The 16245-nt window shown below is 34.6% G+C and overlaps 1 protein-coding gene across 1 annotated transcript; it reads right to left on the reverse strand.

Moving 5' to 3' along the window:
* Positions 113–13505, reverse strand: LOC105166440 (nudix hydrolase 19, chloroplastic). The gene is made up of 6 exons (XM_011085789.2): positions 12765–13505; positions 9650–9790; positions 9455–9559; positions 9224–9323; positions 3479–3571; positions 113–801 (listed from the first exon to the last, which is right to left on the reverse strand). Exons 1-6 carry the CDS (start codon positions 13320–13322, stop codon positions 515–517), a joined length of 1284 nt encoding a protein of 427 aa, XP_011084091.1. The 5' UTR covers positions 13323–13505; the 3' UTR covers positions 113–514.

Here is a 16245-nt window from a genome sequence, read left to right on the forward strand (position 1 = left end):
TTGTCTAAAAACTGGCAGTAGGAACATACACATAAATGTCTGTTACAGATGCAATTTCAAATGCTGTGCATGGACAATTGTAAAAAGTCGAAATTTCTCTGTACGCTCGACCTCGTATAATGCACAACTTCAAATTATTTTAACATGTCTCCCAATGTAGCAAGATGGAACTTAGCAAATGATATCAACTCTTGTAGGCTGTTATACATTGTAGTATAAATACCAGATATGCATCAGCATACTCCAACTGGCATTAACAAAACAAAAAATTTAGGCAACCAAGATCCAATGTCTATGAAGACTTTTTGAAGCTGGATTTTCAGATGAAATATCGTGCCTCTTCAGACTCAAATATCTTCAAAAGCTAACCAAGTTTTTCAGAGATATGGAGTAAATCCATGCTATACATATAATATTTAATTAGGTGATGAAAAGAATACCCAGATTAGCAATTCGCAAGTGATCGTAACAAAGTTGAACCTCTCTCTCTTCTGCATCTAGCTTCTTTTGGGAACTATAAACTTGATAGCGAACCAGCAGCTTGTTTCTGTGTTTGAACACCATTCAGCACAACCTGATTGGCCCAAGAAGAGATGAGATGATGAGCAATTGCAAAAGGTCCAGGTACAAACATAGGAGCAAGTTCTCCACTTTCGACATTGAAATCTGAAGACAAGTTTTGCCCTTTCTCCACCCCTTTGCACATTTGCTCCACCTTAGCCGCAGCCGTTTTCTGTGCTTTCTCATATTCAGCAAATGTTAGAGCTTTCTTTACCTCTTCTCTGCTATGCCATTTAGCATCTAGACAGTGAAAAGATCCGTCAGGTGGCAAAACGACCTTAATAGCCAAATAAATTGATATTAATGCAACCTTTGGAAAGGCTAAGGCCCTGTGTAAATGCTACAAGCTTCCTATTTAAGAAAAATATTACAATCTTGACACTTGGAGTAAGAAAAAAGAAAAATAGGGATCATTATGTTGAGTCGTTGACACATGCATAATCCATATATTCGCCATGCACAAGCACACCCACATTACATACACATGCCGCATACATATGGTCACAGACAAAAAACATACAGTGGGAAACAAGACAGAGGCGGCAAAGGCAGGCCAGGGAAGGAAGCGGCAAGGGTGGTCAGCAATGTTGTGTTGAGAGGTGGATGGTGGTTTTGTAGGTCGGTTGACCGATCTGTTGAAATGAAAAAGGGAAAGAACTTGGACACAAAACAAAGGGTAAAAAGAGAAAAGTATTAATCAATTACTAATCCATTACTCTAATATATTTAAGCCATGATTGGTATGTAGGAATGGGGTGGGGATGGAATTGACATTTTAGTCTATTCCTACATATGTGATTGGTATAAGGAAAGGGATTAGTGATTCCATCCTCACACTATGGTATTACCTATTCATAACATGTAAGGGATGGATTTTTTTCTTTGACAAATATTGACATCTTTATTAATATTACTATAAGCATAAAATATTATATAATAGCATATATACCATATATTGTTGTATTCTATATTTTCTATATTATGCTTAAGTATGTAAATAATAAGTACTTCTAAAAATAATTTAAACATACGAAGTCATTCAATAATATATATTATAAATTTATAATTAATTTAAGATTTTAAGATAATATTTCTTATGTAATAAGACATTCCTTAGATTTTTTTTTAATTATTAATTTTTATTATTTACATAATTTGGAAAGTTTTGATTCAATTTATTTTTCATTCCTTTGGTATACCAAACATAGAAATGATATATCAAAATCATTCCATTCCTAAGTTTACTCTATTCCCCCCAAATTTATTTCTACATACCAATTATGGCCTTAAAGTTACACACTTGCACTTCAGGTTGCCATATTATAATAAAAAATTACATTACAAACTAAAATAATAAAAAATAACAAACTAAGAAAAAGATCAATATTAAAATATATTCGTTACAATATGAGTAAAGGTAATATTAAAATTTACAAAAACTCCCACCTCTTTCTTTTATATGGAAAAATGTAATTCAAAATTTTTTAAATATGAAAAAATTGCAAGTTTTGTTTGGTAATTAAGAAAAAATATGTTTCTTGAAATACTTAACAAAATTTAATTAGAACTTCTTACTTCAAGAAATTATTACATTTTACCGACCTAAGTTACATAAGATGTCATTAACTTTCTCGTCTGTTTCCACTCTTAAGACTAGTGTTTCTGCTCTTGAGACTAGTGGAAAATTGGGAAACACACGCCTCTCACAGGAAGGATATTTCTGTCAAAAAGGTTTACAAACAATTAACCAAAAAGTCCAAACGTAGAATTTATTTCATTGTTTTTATGTTATCACATCAACAATAAACAAGACCACATGCACAAAAAGAAGAGCATGCCTTTAAAATTACATGAAAATGACACTGAAATTATCTAAGTAAAATGAAAAACCTGTCATTTTTCATAAGAATAATTATGTTCTCACCCTTACAAAATAGTTGAAATAAAAGGAAAAAAGAAAAAATTGACTAAAAATTGGAAGTGTCAGGACATCTTTACTCCCACCTATAAATTTTCAAATGTAGAACTCTTCCAAAAGAACTCGTCTCTCTCCTACCATTCCACTTGCATTATAAATATACATACACATATATTCATTCTACACCTACACACACATAAATATGCACACGACATAGAGATACACACATCGATACAAGGAAAAACACATATCCATAATAAGTATATCCAGAGAACAGAAACACACATCCACAAAACAGACAACACATAGAGACAAGGAAAAGGACACTCATATATACGTATTTCCAGATACACAAACACCCATAAAAACAGATACACATGCAGGTATGTTCACACGCAAAAACCTCCCCCACACTCATCTTCGAATACAGTTATATTATATTCAAGTGATCTAAATTAGTTAAATATACACAACAGTGGAAAGGAAAAGAATGACAAAATAATAAATAAGAAGTAAAAGAATCACATAATTCCTCCAATGTCAAAAATTAAAGATATATATTGGTTAAAATATTAGAATTCGCTAAATTTGTTACTTATAGCTTAGTAAGTGATTTCATTATTTTGTGATACATCGTCATTTTCTAAGGCAGAAAATGTCAAGGGGAGTGTTAATGTAAGGCAAACTTTAGCATCAAGGAGTGTTTGTATAATTATTCAAAGTGAAAAGTTTGTTTCTATATTTCACTATTTTCCAGTGGGTGGGTGTCAACATAACCATCCTTTTTCCATAAACTGTGCTGGAACTGCCAAGATACATATGCTTTTCTAACATTAGACCATTAGAACTATAGCTTTATGTTCTTCATTTTGGGATATATCGTATACCATCAAGATATATTTTTGGGCAGCGAAAGACCCCTCCAGGCCCCCTTTAACCCCTTTCCCAGAGACAAAAGAAATCAAACCAACAACTAGAAAAGTTATTGTACAAACATACCTTCTAGTTCTTCCTTATCCACATTTATCTCAAGTGATTTAGCATATGCAAAGAACCCAACCATTAGCTGGCATGGCATGCTGCTGGGTCCAACTAAGGAAACACCACATAAGAAACATTATGTCAGCATGAGAGCTTACTAATATCAGAATGGCTGGAAACATGAACAATGTTAACAAGATTCCATGGTAAAGTAAACAAGTATTCAGAAATGCAAAAGTAATAAACATGTTGTGTTTGAATTCCAAGTCGTTCTTTTCCTACTAAGTTCATAAGAAAACAAGAGTCATTCAACATTGCATCATCTTATACTAACTTTAAGTGGAAAAGGCTCATCTTGGCAACAAGGTCCCACATTCTAGTATGTGGGATAACATGTCTAAGTCCTACCCAATCTACTTGTTGTTGCTTGCCTCTGTGGTGTTCTAAACAAATGGAAACATGGTAAATTAACAATCAAGCAAGTTTTATGTTCCAGATTGAAAAGAATAGCATCCAGGGATTGACTACTGTCTTTTTAATGACTCTAGGCTACTGAATTGTTAAGGCACTTAGCAACCCATCATTCTTTCTAATTTAGGCTTTACATGTTATTATCTTGGATATTCATGAGCAAGTTAAATACCATGCTTTTGAACACAAATGATGAGATGTGAACAGTATTCTTATCATCATTTTGTTATTATATCAAAGCAATACAAACTTTCAGATGGGGAAAACAAATTAAATCAGAAAGTATAAACATTTGGAAGAAAATACTTTGGTATCAAGAATTTTCTGTAGTTATGGAAAGGTGGTTATTTACGCCTTAATTGTCGTTATCTGGAACGATCATTTCACGATAAGCTTCAACAAGATAAGCGATTCAAAAACATGTTGATATGTTACTAGAATAGGTAAAAAAAATCAAATCCTGCAAAGAGTTAACAACCCCATTCAGTAGAAAATGTCGTGGACGGATCCATAAATCATCACAATTCTATAACCATTGCACTGCCTTGTCCTTTATAAAACAAACATATGGTAGTCAATGCATGATAGAGTAAACTCAACCACCACCACCAGATACAACTATAACAAAGATACACCAATCAGAAACAGTTTTACATATATCTTCGTATCGAATACATTCATATTCATCCAGAAAATGCTATCTCCCAAGAAAAAGTTGGTACACTTTCTGAAAACAGGGGACAAAAATGAAAACAAACTTTTTGCTACAGTCACTTATGTTTACATTATATACCAATAATAATAGCAGAAGATTAGATACTTAAATGATGAAAAGAACCACGAATGGACATACTAGTTTCAAAAGTCACATCTGTAAGAACTTAATAGCTAGTACAATTGCTTGTCCAATTCTATGTCTTTAACCAGGGTCTCCTCAAATTACAATGTGAATATGCTACACGCACACATCTATATATATATATATATATACACACACCAAACTACCAGTGAAGCTCATACATCAGTCAGTTCATTTCTAAATCATTGCTGAAGTTCTAATTTACCAATATTGCCACTGCGATCACATCCGAAACTAGTATTTAGGTAAACAAAGTAAAATATTGAGAAGGAACAGAATGACCTTGTGCTGATGATGATTCATTACCAAAAGTCCAATTTCATCTAGAATAATTACATGAATAGCAAGGCCTTACTACATATAACATCTGTAGCACACATTAATAAAGAGCATAGCAGTAGTTTCTGAGCTTTAGATTGGTACCCAAACAATCAATTAGATCCACAGAATACATTTTATAAATAATCCTTTAATTGTCATTATACCGATCTAATTTACACCTAGAATCTGACAAAATGATGATCAGCAATATAATTCAGCAAATCTCGTATCTTAGTTGTAAATATAAAATGATATAAGATAATAGGAGATAATATATGAGCTATAAATAGGAGGGTATCTTACTGAATCAAGATAATATCTTGATTGTAGCTAGGACATATTCAGGATCTTTAATCTCCTTTAAATTAGAGATTTTGATAGATGGAATCCCTAAACTAGAGGGTAAGGACCTGTATAGATAGCTGTTGTATTAGTTATGAAAGAAGAGAAATTATTCCTTTCTTCATGGTATTAGAGCAAACACGCATTATGATGTTTGAGTTTGCAAAACCCTCCTGAACCTCTTTTCCTTTGTGTAAATTTGTGTTACCTTTCACTTTGATTCATTCTGATACATGGGACCATCAAGGATAGCTAATGTGTTGGGGCTAAATGGTTTATTGATGATTGCACAAGGGTAACATGGATTTTTCTCATGAAAAACAAATCTGAAGTCAGCAAGATCTTTCCTAAGTTTTTCTAGCTGATAAAAAATCAATTTGGAGTGAGCATAAAAGGGGTAAGGAGTGATAATGCTAAGGAATACTTCAATCAATCAAACATTGTCTTAATTCTTTCAAAAAGAAGGTATTGTCCATTATTCATCTTGTGTTGACACACCTCAACAAAATGGAGTAGCCGAGCGTAAGAATCAACATTTGCTTGAAGTAACTAGAACTTTATTGTATCAAATGAATGTGCCTAAAGCTTATTGGGGGGAAAGCTGTGTTAACCGGAGCTCACTTAATAAACAAATTCCTTCTAGAACTTTGGGGTTCAAAAGACCAATGGGGGTTCTATATAGCTTCTTTCCTACTTTAAAATTGAATAATAGTTTACCCCAAAGTATTTGGGTGTGTTAGTTTTGTTCATATTCATGCTAACAATAGAGGAAAATTTGACGCATGGGTCCTAAAGTGCATCTTTGTTGGCTATTCTCCAACACAAAAAGGGTACAAATGCTATCATCCTTCCTCACATAAATCTTTGTTGAGAATGAGTCTTTAGTACTACTTATCTTCAGGGGAGAGAGCTCATTGTCACGAAGATAAGCATGGGAGACATAATCTTTTACTTGATTTCTCTTCCCCTGACACTACGGAAAAACCTATACAGATTCAGCCAGAAATTGCCCAGCCTATAATTCCTGAAAATCATGGTTCTCCTATTAAACAACATATGCAGGTTGAGCCAAACACTACCTAGACTAGCACCTTGGCAGATCCTATAAAGCCACTCTTGCTCTACTCACGAAAGAATGCAGTCCAAACCTTATCAGAGCACGCTCAAGAATCTGATCCTGAATCAGCGGGTACTGATATCCAAACACTTGAATGTGATGACTTGATGTTCCTATTGCTATTAGGAAAGGAACACGAGCATGCACCAAACATTCAATTTCTCATTTACTTCCCTTGAAAAATGTTCTAAAAGTCATAAGTGTTTTCTTAGTAAAATAAAATCAATTTCCATACCACAAACACTTGATAAGGCACTTAGGGATGAGAACTGGAAAAATGCCATGAATGATGAAATGAATGCGTTGATTAAAAATCAGAAATGGGAAATAGTGGATTCATCAAGAGGAAAGAAACTTGTAGGATGTAAATGGGTGTTCACTGTTAAATAGAAAGCAAATGGCTCGTTGGAAAGATAAAAGGCGAGACTTGTAGCTAAAGAATATACCGAAACTTATGGGGTAGACTACCATGAAACCTTTGCTCTGGTAGAAAATGAACAATATACGTATATTGTTATCCTTGGTAGCTAACTTTGATTGGCCAATGCAGCAATTTGATGTAAAAAATGCCTTTTTACATGGAAATTTGAATGAAGAGATTTATAGACGGCCCCACCTGGATTTGAAGATAAGTTTGGGAATCAAGTTGCAGATTGTAAAAGGCTCTATATGGTCTTAAACAATCTCCTCGGGCATGGTTTGGGTGATTTACAAAAGTAATGCTAGGAATGAAGTACAAGCAAAGTCAAGGAGATCACACTCTATTCATTAAATTCTCTAGAGAAGCAAAATGACAATTTTTATTGTTTATGTAGATGATATTATAGTCACGCGCAATGATGCTGAAGAGATGACCTTGCTTAGGAATTTGAAATTAAAGACTTAGGAAAGTTAAAATACTTTCTCTGCATAGAAGTGGCTCGATCGAACTCAGTGCAAGCACATCCTGCACCTTCTAAAAGAAACTGGAATCATGGGGTGCAAACCAATTGATACACCTATTGAACCAAACCACAAATTAAGTGAAGCAAAGGATGGTGAGCCTGTTGACAGAGGGAGGTATAAAGGCTGGTAGGAAGACTAATTTATTTATCACATACCAGGCCGGACATTGCATATACACTAAGTGTAATCAGCCAGTTCATGCATGATCCTAAAAATGTTCATCTTCGAGTTGTATACAGAGTATTGAGGCATCTTAAAACTACTCCTAGAAGAGGAATCATGTTTAGGAAGATCTAAAGCAGTGCAATTGAAGTTAATACAGATGCAGATTGGGCAGGTTCAATTACGGACCGAAAGTCAACAACTGGGTATTGCACTATGTTTTTTGGCAACTTGATCACTTGAAGGAGCAAGAACAACCTGTAGTTAGATCAAGTGCTGAAGCGGAATTTAGAGCTATGGCTCATGGCATATGTGAGCTTTTATGGGTACATATCATCTTGAATGACCTCAGGATTAAGAGGCAAGGACCTATGAGGCTTTATTGTGACAACAAGCCAGCAATTAGCATTGCTCACAACCCGGTACAACATGATAGAACCAAACACATTGAAATTGATCGGCACTTTATAAAAGAAAATCCGAAAGTGGACTCATCTGCACTCCATATGTTCCAACAAGGCAACAAATGGCAGACATGTTGACTAAGGGGCTAGCAAGTGCACAATTTGCAGAAGTTATAGGCAAGCTGGGAATGGATAACATCTATATATCTGATAGCTTTTGGGGGTGGGAGTGATGAAAATCACAGTATGATTCAGCAGATCTTGTTTCTTAGTTGTAAATATAAAATTATATCTTAGCTTTGTATAGGAGATAATATATGAGATGTAAATAGGAGGGTAACTTAGAGAATCAGAGATGTTAAGATAATATATGAGATGTAGTTTAGGATGAGGATGTCAAACATACTTTTGCCTAGGAGGGTCAGAGATGTTAATTAGTTAAAAGATCAATGAACAACAAAAATGCACAATACATATAAATTCACAAAAGCAAAATAAGGCAAGATTAATCTAAACGGTTACCAAGTTTGTTATCAACAAAAATTTGGAATTCCAAAACTGGTACACACTCGTAAATCTTATTTTCTTTTTTCTAATTGTGCAACTTGGGGTCTTACCTATGTAATATAAGTCAACAATAATCCTCAAGTATCTCACATATTTAACATGTCTTTTGTTAAAATTAGGCAATACGCTAATCCATAATTTAGGGAATAGAATTCAACTCCTTCGAAAAGATCAAATGGATAAAGCACATTCTTTTAAGAATGTATCTATTTCTAGCTTTTTTTCTTTATTTAAGCTACCTTTTAAGGATTCTAGTAACTCTGGAATTCAAATCATATATAATTCAGTTTGGTTCTGAATTGGCATGAAGTTTATAAACCTATGCCCAACTAAAATATTTGGAAAAATGATGGCACATACTAAAACCTATAATTTTTCTTCAAGGAACTTGATCTGGTACAGTTTGAAAACCGAACAATAGCTGGATCATTCCTAATACTACATTGACCTCTGTATGGTCCTCTTTTGTTTATTCAATTAAAGGGGTTTCATTGATCCTCGAGGAACCAAACAGAACTTTTGAAACAAAGGATAATAGACCAGCCAGGCACTGAAGTACAAGAATGAGACTATACCAGGCCACGGCTGAGAACTGTGATAGACAACTTCACCAACTTCAATACCAGTCTCCTCCCATGTTTCTCTCCTTACAGCCTCTTCTAAACTTTCTCCTGGCTAAATTTGACAAGCCATAAAGGGAGGACAGGTGAGCATAAACAAGAGGAGGAAGGACGGGAAATACATGAGGAGAAACTACGATGATGATGCATCCCGAGAACCTGAGGTGGGAAATAAATGAGACAGACCTCTATAAAGCCAGCAAGGCAACTCCACATGCGCGGCACAAATCTTGATTGCCTACTTAATAATGCACGGTCATTCTCTTTATCTATGACTAACATAATAACAACCTGTAGGCACAAAATTAGAGGGAAGACGGTATAGTAAGTGAAGAACAGACGAAACTTTTCACCTAACAAAAATAAGATTAAATCACATACTGGATCAACACGAGGGTAGATCCTCTTTTTGCATAACTCATTTGAACACTGTTTCCGTCTCCCAGCTTCCATGGGGACTGTCTTACCTCCGCAGTATCCACAATAACGGGCTGTATTATGCCATTCTAGCAAAGCTCTAGCCTGATCAATTTTGAAGTTAGATAATTTAATAATGAAAACATCAGGAAGACATACAGCCACTTTTTTGAAAATGATTAGCAACACTTCCAGAAGAACAGCATGTGCAATGCGTTAGATAAGATCAGTTCACGATGTGCAAAAGGGAAGACAAGTACTTCCTGCAACATCAGTCCCTTAGGGGCAATATTGGGCTGTAATACCAAAAAACTCTACCACAGGAAATTCCATGTCCTCTATTACCAAGCATTATGATTGTAGGAATATTGAAATAGTAAAGCCGCACCATTGAGCTGTAGGATACCAGATGGTGGAGTAAGAGTAAAAAAATAGAACTCCATAACTGTTGGACTATGGAATGGGGACAACCCCAATATTACATTCACGTGCATTGACTGCGAATCCAACTACTATCCTAGCATAAATAGTTTATGGGTGACCTTTTTTTCGCAAGAACTATTCAAGCAAAAACTGATGTTAAGCAACCATACACACAGGACAGTCATCAACACGTAAAGCTTGTGTTTTGCAATTATTTTCTTTCCATATTTTTGCATATGCTGTGAATATGATAAAAAAAACAGCTCCTGACAATTGCTATTAAGAGCCTAGGGTTTAGTCATAGACACGAATGGGGTTTGGGGGTTTAATCATAAACAGGGATTGGCGTTTAGAGTTTAGTCGTAGACAAGATTGGAATGATGACTGCAAATTAGGAAGAATTACCATCTATTTGATGGAAATGATTTTAGGTTATGGAAGATGCAGAGCATTATCTGTATCAGAAAAAATTGCATGAACCCCAATTCGGGAAAGTATAAACAGGAAGATCATAAGTTGCTTGATGCACAAGCACAGAGGTAACTCGATTGACGTTAAGACGACTGCTAATCTGATGAATGCATTAAAAGAAACCTGAAACATAATAGAACCCAGCTGCCTGAAACAAAGTTTATTCGACACATCATGTAACTCGATCATAAGTTGATTTCTTTTCATATTTTTATCCACGTTCATAACTTGTTGAAAGACGATTTCTAGCTCTCTTTCTTCTCATAATTTTTGTTACATTTTCCATTTTCAGTTACTGAACTAGGATGTTTTCATCAGCACCGACTCTACCAGACCTATGAAACTGCTCCATCAAAATTAACCAAATATTAAGATGAAGAAAACATGAAAGGAGAAATTTTGAATTTGCTCCAAGTGGAAACTCCTTCCTAAGTATCCTCTAGCTGGAAATAAGTGCATTTTCACCCACAAGATTAAGATGTCCTTCAGAATCCTTCATGACAGAGAATCCATAAAGGAAAGTGCAATCCTGATAGATTGCCAAAGAACTATATACAGAAATAAATTAAGTGCATCACTCTTCTGCAACAAAATTAGGAAAATGTCAAATATCTGAGGCAACATATGTATTCCAGTCAGAAAGGGTTCTTTGATTTCAAAACTGCTCTATTTTGGTTCAGAAGTCCGCTCAGCTCCCTGAATCTTTCACAGAGTCTTGGTCCTCATCTTTCTCCTTTTTACTTATTTTCTCTCCCTCATACACTGTAGCTTTTTACCATTGATCATTAATTATAGTATCATCTTCTATCGACAGATGAGGTATTTTTGCAGCTACAATGGGAGGCACTGGATCGAAAATTTTTCAAGAAATATCAGAAGTACTAGTACTAAAGATGTAGGCACAGAGGGAGATAATCAACTCAAGGGAACTAATGCGATAACAGGAGGACCTGAGCCCCAACATACAGTTCTCTCTTGCAGGTCAGAGAGAGTCTCCAAGTTGAAGAAGTTAATAGAGGAAATGGTGAAAGTTTGAACTAGCAAATACTGAACCCAAAGTATCAGGAAATCTCTAGCTGACAACAGCACTCCTTTAGCCAAAGACACACCTCCTCTTTAGAAGCCCTTCAATAATGGAGATGGAGGGATCAGCTATACATATCATCTTCTCTTCTCGTTTTAGTGCACCATATGACCAAGATTTTCCTTTAATTGTTCCTTTACCCGTAGACCAAACAATAAAGTTCCATGAACTTCTCAGCAGAAGATGCCAGCCAAATATTCACCTAAACATCTATTGGATATAACAGGTTTTTTCGGTGAAAGTCTTGGGAGAGAATCCTTGCCATGATTCCTTGTTATGTCCCTTCTTCTACCTTGTAATGTCCCAGCTTCTAGCTTTACTCTCTGACAGTTTTTTCTTCTTTCTTTTCACATGATCTTTTCATCTCATCCCAAATGGTCAAATCCTGGCTTCTCTAACAGTCAAGGCAAGTTTTCAGTTCCTCAAAGCTGTAGCTTTGAGATGTTTCCACTCCCTAATATTTCCTTTCAACTAAATCAAAGGCACTGCTAAATCGCATTATTAACTTCATGCAACCCTGCCTTATCATATGTATTATCCACTTTTCTTTTCTCCATTCATCAACAAGCGTTGGCAACTTAAGAACCAAAGGGTAAATTCTGCAGATACTCTAAAATGCCTCTTTTGTCTTTTATTTGATCATACAAAATTGGGGGAGGGAGCTAAAGTTTGTCCAAGCACCATGATTTTCTATCTTAGCAGCACCAAAATAACAGAATCATAACTTAAAAACCTCTACATTGTATCTCACTTGTACTCCAAAGTGAAAAACTAGAGAGGATATTATGAAAATTACTTAGCCTGCTCCTTTTGCCAGATTTTTCATCAGAAAGTTGAACTGGGACAAGGATTAGAAACTTTTGTGTAGCACGACGTGGAAAACTGAATGATAGACAGAAGATAAGAGCTAATTCCCAAATCTAATTCTTATATAATTGCACACTGTTCATTAATAAGCAAACCGGCCATATCCCTCAAAATCTTGCATAAAAACTCTGAACGTGGAAGGATTTTAAACTTAACACGCTGATCACATTCAAATATAGTATAACCATGTGGAGTGGGGGGAGGATGGAAGTTAAATCGAAGGCAAAAACTCACATGCCCCGCTATAGCAAGTTCACCCATGGCCTTGGAATCAGCCCAATCAGTGGCCACCATAAGAGTCCTCAATTCCACAAAGCAAAAGTGTCTAGCGCCCAATTCATTCACCAACACGCTAGCCTCGGACACATCCATAGCCCAGTACACAGCATCATCCTCATATGTACACCCCAAATAGGCCAACGAATCCTCGCTCAGACCCACTTCTGAATTCTCCAAGAATGCCCTACACTCGCCTAAACTGAGCCACCCCAAATGCCACCTGTGCCCGTCCGTCTCGGAACCAGCCAAAGGTCTGCCCTTTCTGAAAAGCAAAACCTTAAAATTAGGAGAACTAGGTTCATGGGGTTTGCTCAAAAGCAGGGTTCTAAGAGTTTGGAGTGCAGATTGTGGAGAGACGGGTTCACTTGGTCTTGGGGTTCTTGATCGTATAGGGTTTCCAGCAAAGGCATGAAAGCGGAGGCTCATTGTGCACAGGAGGGGCGTGTGAGGATTGAGCTTGATTAATGTCTTGGAGAAGAAGCTGGGGATTGAAGATGAATAACAAGAGAGCATCAGTCTGAGCTTCTTCTCATTGGATTACAAAACAAACTTGGTGGTGAGTCAATCGAGTTTGTGAATCGCGGTGCTGCCAAGTGTATTCTTCGTTGGTGTTGTAGGGACGTCTGCCTCCCCTTCTTACAGCCCTGTTTGAAACCACCTCTACAACCCGAATCCTTCCGCTTTGTCTTATCGACAGTTGGGAAATCAGTTTTAATCTTATGGGTTTCATTTTCCTTTACGAAAAATTAATAGCACGCACCTCAACTTGTAAGAATTTTGGCACTTTGCCTCCAATCATTTTTTTTTTTTTTTCATACTTGACTATTTAATTTTTGTATTTTGTTCAACTTTGACTTTGTTTTTACAATTTTCCACTAATAAAGGTGGAATATTTGTATGAATACACGCGCTTCAATAGGGAAGGTAGTTTTTTTCTTTTTTTAAAAAAGTGGTCTGTACCTCGACGGAAAATTTGGCGGATCCCTACCTGTATATTACTTCAAAAAATTTATAGTGTGTACAATTAAAAAACAGTAAATAAAGAGTGTTTATTCCTTTTACAATCAGAATTCCTAATCTATATACAACAACAATGATCAATACAAAAAAACAAAAAAGGTATATCCTAGCCAAGGAAACAAAAAAGATCTTAACCTCTTGTCGTGTACATCACTCCTTTGTGTTGGCCGGACCTACTGCTTAGTGCCCCCCTCCGAATCTCTCCCCCAATACGTGACTCAAAAGACAATCCCAAAACGTTACACAAGCTCATTAATGGTGAAGGTAGTTGAAGGGTGATATTTCATGGTAGAGGGATGACAAGAAGAAAACTCACTTTTTCTTTCTTTTTTTTTTTTAATTTAATTAGAGTGTAAAGTTATATTTTAGGAATAATTATACTCTCCTCTTCTGAAATTTGATATAATTATACGTAGACATCCTGTTATTTTACGAAATTACACATAACACTCTTGAAGTTTGCTTAAATTTAACAAATAACCTCCATATTGGTTAAAATTCACTAAATTTGTTGACATTAACAAAAAAAAACTAAATAAAAAATTGATATTTACCCTCGATTGATTTATTACCGACTTATTGCAGGTCAAATAATTTTTTCCAAACTAAACTACCTTTATAACGGTGAAGATGTACATTCTCACATGCATTAATGTGTGAGAAAAGTATTAGGATAATTTGATTATAAAAATATTTATTTAACCTACAATAAGCCAGTAATAAATCAGTTGGGGAAATATAATTCTTTTTTTTTAATTTTACTTTTAATATCAACAAATTCTATAAAAATTGACTAATAGTCGGACTTATTTGTTAGATAAAAATAAATTTCATAGGTGCTAGATGTAATTTCTCATACCACAACAGGTCTACATATAGTTATACCAAACCTCAAGGGAGAAGAGTGTAGTTATCCCTTATAATTAATAAATTAACCATTACATCGTTCATTAAAAAAAAAAAAGAAACTCGATTAATTCAATATAAAAATTGAATCAATAAAAAATAAAGTTGGATGTTTACCAAATGGAATCAAGCATTTCGATATAATATTGAAATAGCATGCCGAAATTTTAATTAACCGAATTTTCGATTCAATTCAATTTGATTGAGCTAACCAAAGAACACTTATAGAGGTGTCCATCAATCACGTTAACTGTCTTTGCTAATGGCCATCAACTTTAACTCCGAGCTTTGCAACAACCTTTGGTCATTTAATAGTTTGTACACCTTAAGAATTTGAATGCCTTATTTTACAAGAAACAGACTTCCATTGAAAATTTTCCTCCAGAAGAGTTTAGCTTCAGATAAGATCAAAAACTGTTCAGTGCAATCCCCAATATTCTTTTAGTGGAATGACAATGTTTATGTCATGACACAATACTTATACACATGTGCTCATGGTAATTTTTTAGGCCAAATTACCAAAAAAATCCCCTTGTGTTTTAAAAATTTTTAGTAAAAAATTCTCCTCTAATTTGAAAATAGGCAAAAACCTTCTTTATATTTTATAAATTCAGCTTAATCGCCCCTCTCTGTTAAAATAACCATTATACCCTTACATATTATATATATATATATATATATATATATTTTTAATGATCGTTGGATTCTTATTGATTAGATGAAAGCCGCCATATCTAACCAATTAATTTAACCTTTATATCTTAAATTTATAAAAAAAAATTAAGGATTTAGATTAATTAATTTTAAATAATTATTATATTTAACTAATCTATAACTTATCATTATTATAATTTCTTAATATTTATATTAATGTCGATATCTAAATTTGAAAAATAAAATTTAGTAATTTTTTATTTTTTGTATTTTGATATTTAATATTAATATATTTAAGAATAAAAGAATTTGCAATTTTAAAAGAGATGAAAATGCAAAAAGAAATATTTAAAAAAGTCAATTTGACCATAGTAATTTTAGATAGATTAAAATACGCAAAAAATAGAGTCAAATCGCACTTCAAGGGCGTGCACCCCACCTTCAGTTAGTTTTTAACAGAAGGGTTTTTTTTTGCTAAATTTATTAAAACACGAGAGTTTTTAGCAATTTCTAAAACACAAGGAGATTCTTAACTATATCAAGAAAACATAGAGGGGTAAAATGGAATTTAGCCAACTTTTTATGAAGAAAACATCTCATTTTCGGGTATAGTTCACAATCAAAAATCAAACTCCACCTCTGGTCTTGTATCCGACCAGCGCAGCTACTGCAAGAGGATAAAATTGAAGTCCACAGAGAGGGGGGAAATAATCAAGTTTAGCAATTCAAGTGAAAAGTGTTTTGTTGTACTAGTGGAATGAAAGGTCATAACCTCCTGTCCTTGGCAGCTTTTAATACGTAATACAAGATACAAACTAAAACTAAGTACTTGTTTTCTATATTCAAGGAAAGAGAA

Source organism: Sesamum indicum, linkage group LG7 (genome assembly GCF_000512975.1).
Source record: "Sesamum indicum cultivar Zhongzhi No. 13 linkage group LG7, S_indicum_v1.0, whole genome shotgun sequence".
Classification (NCBI taxonomy): Eukaryota; Viridiplantae; Streptophyta; class Magnoliopsida; order Lamiales; family Pedaliaceae; genus Sesamum; species Sesamum indicum.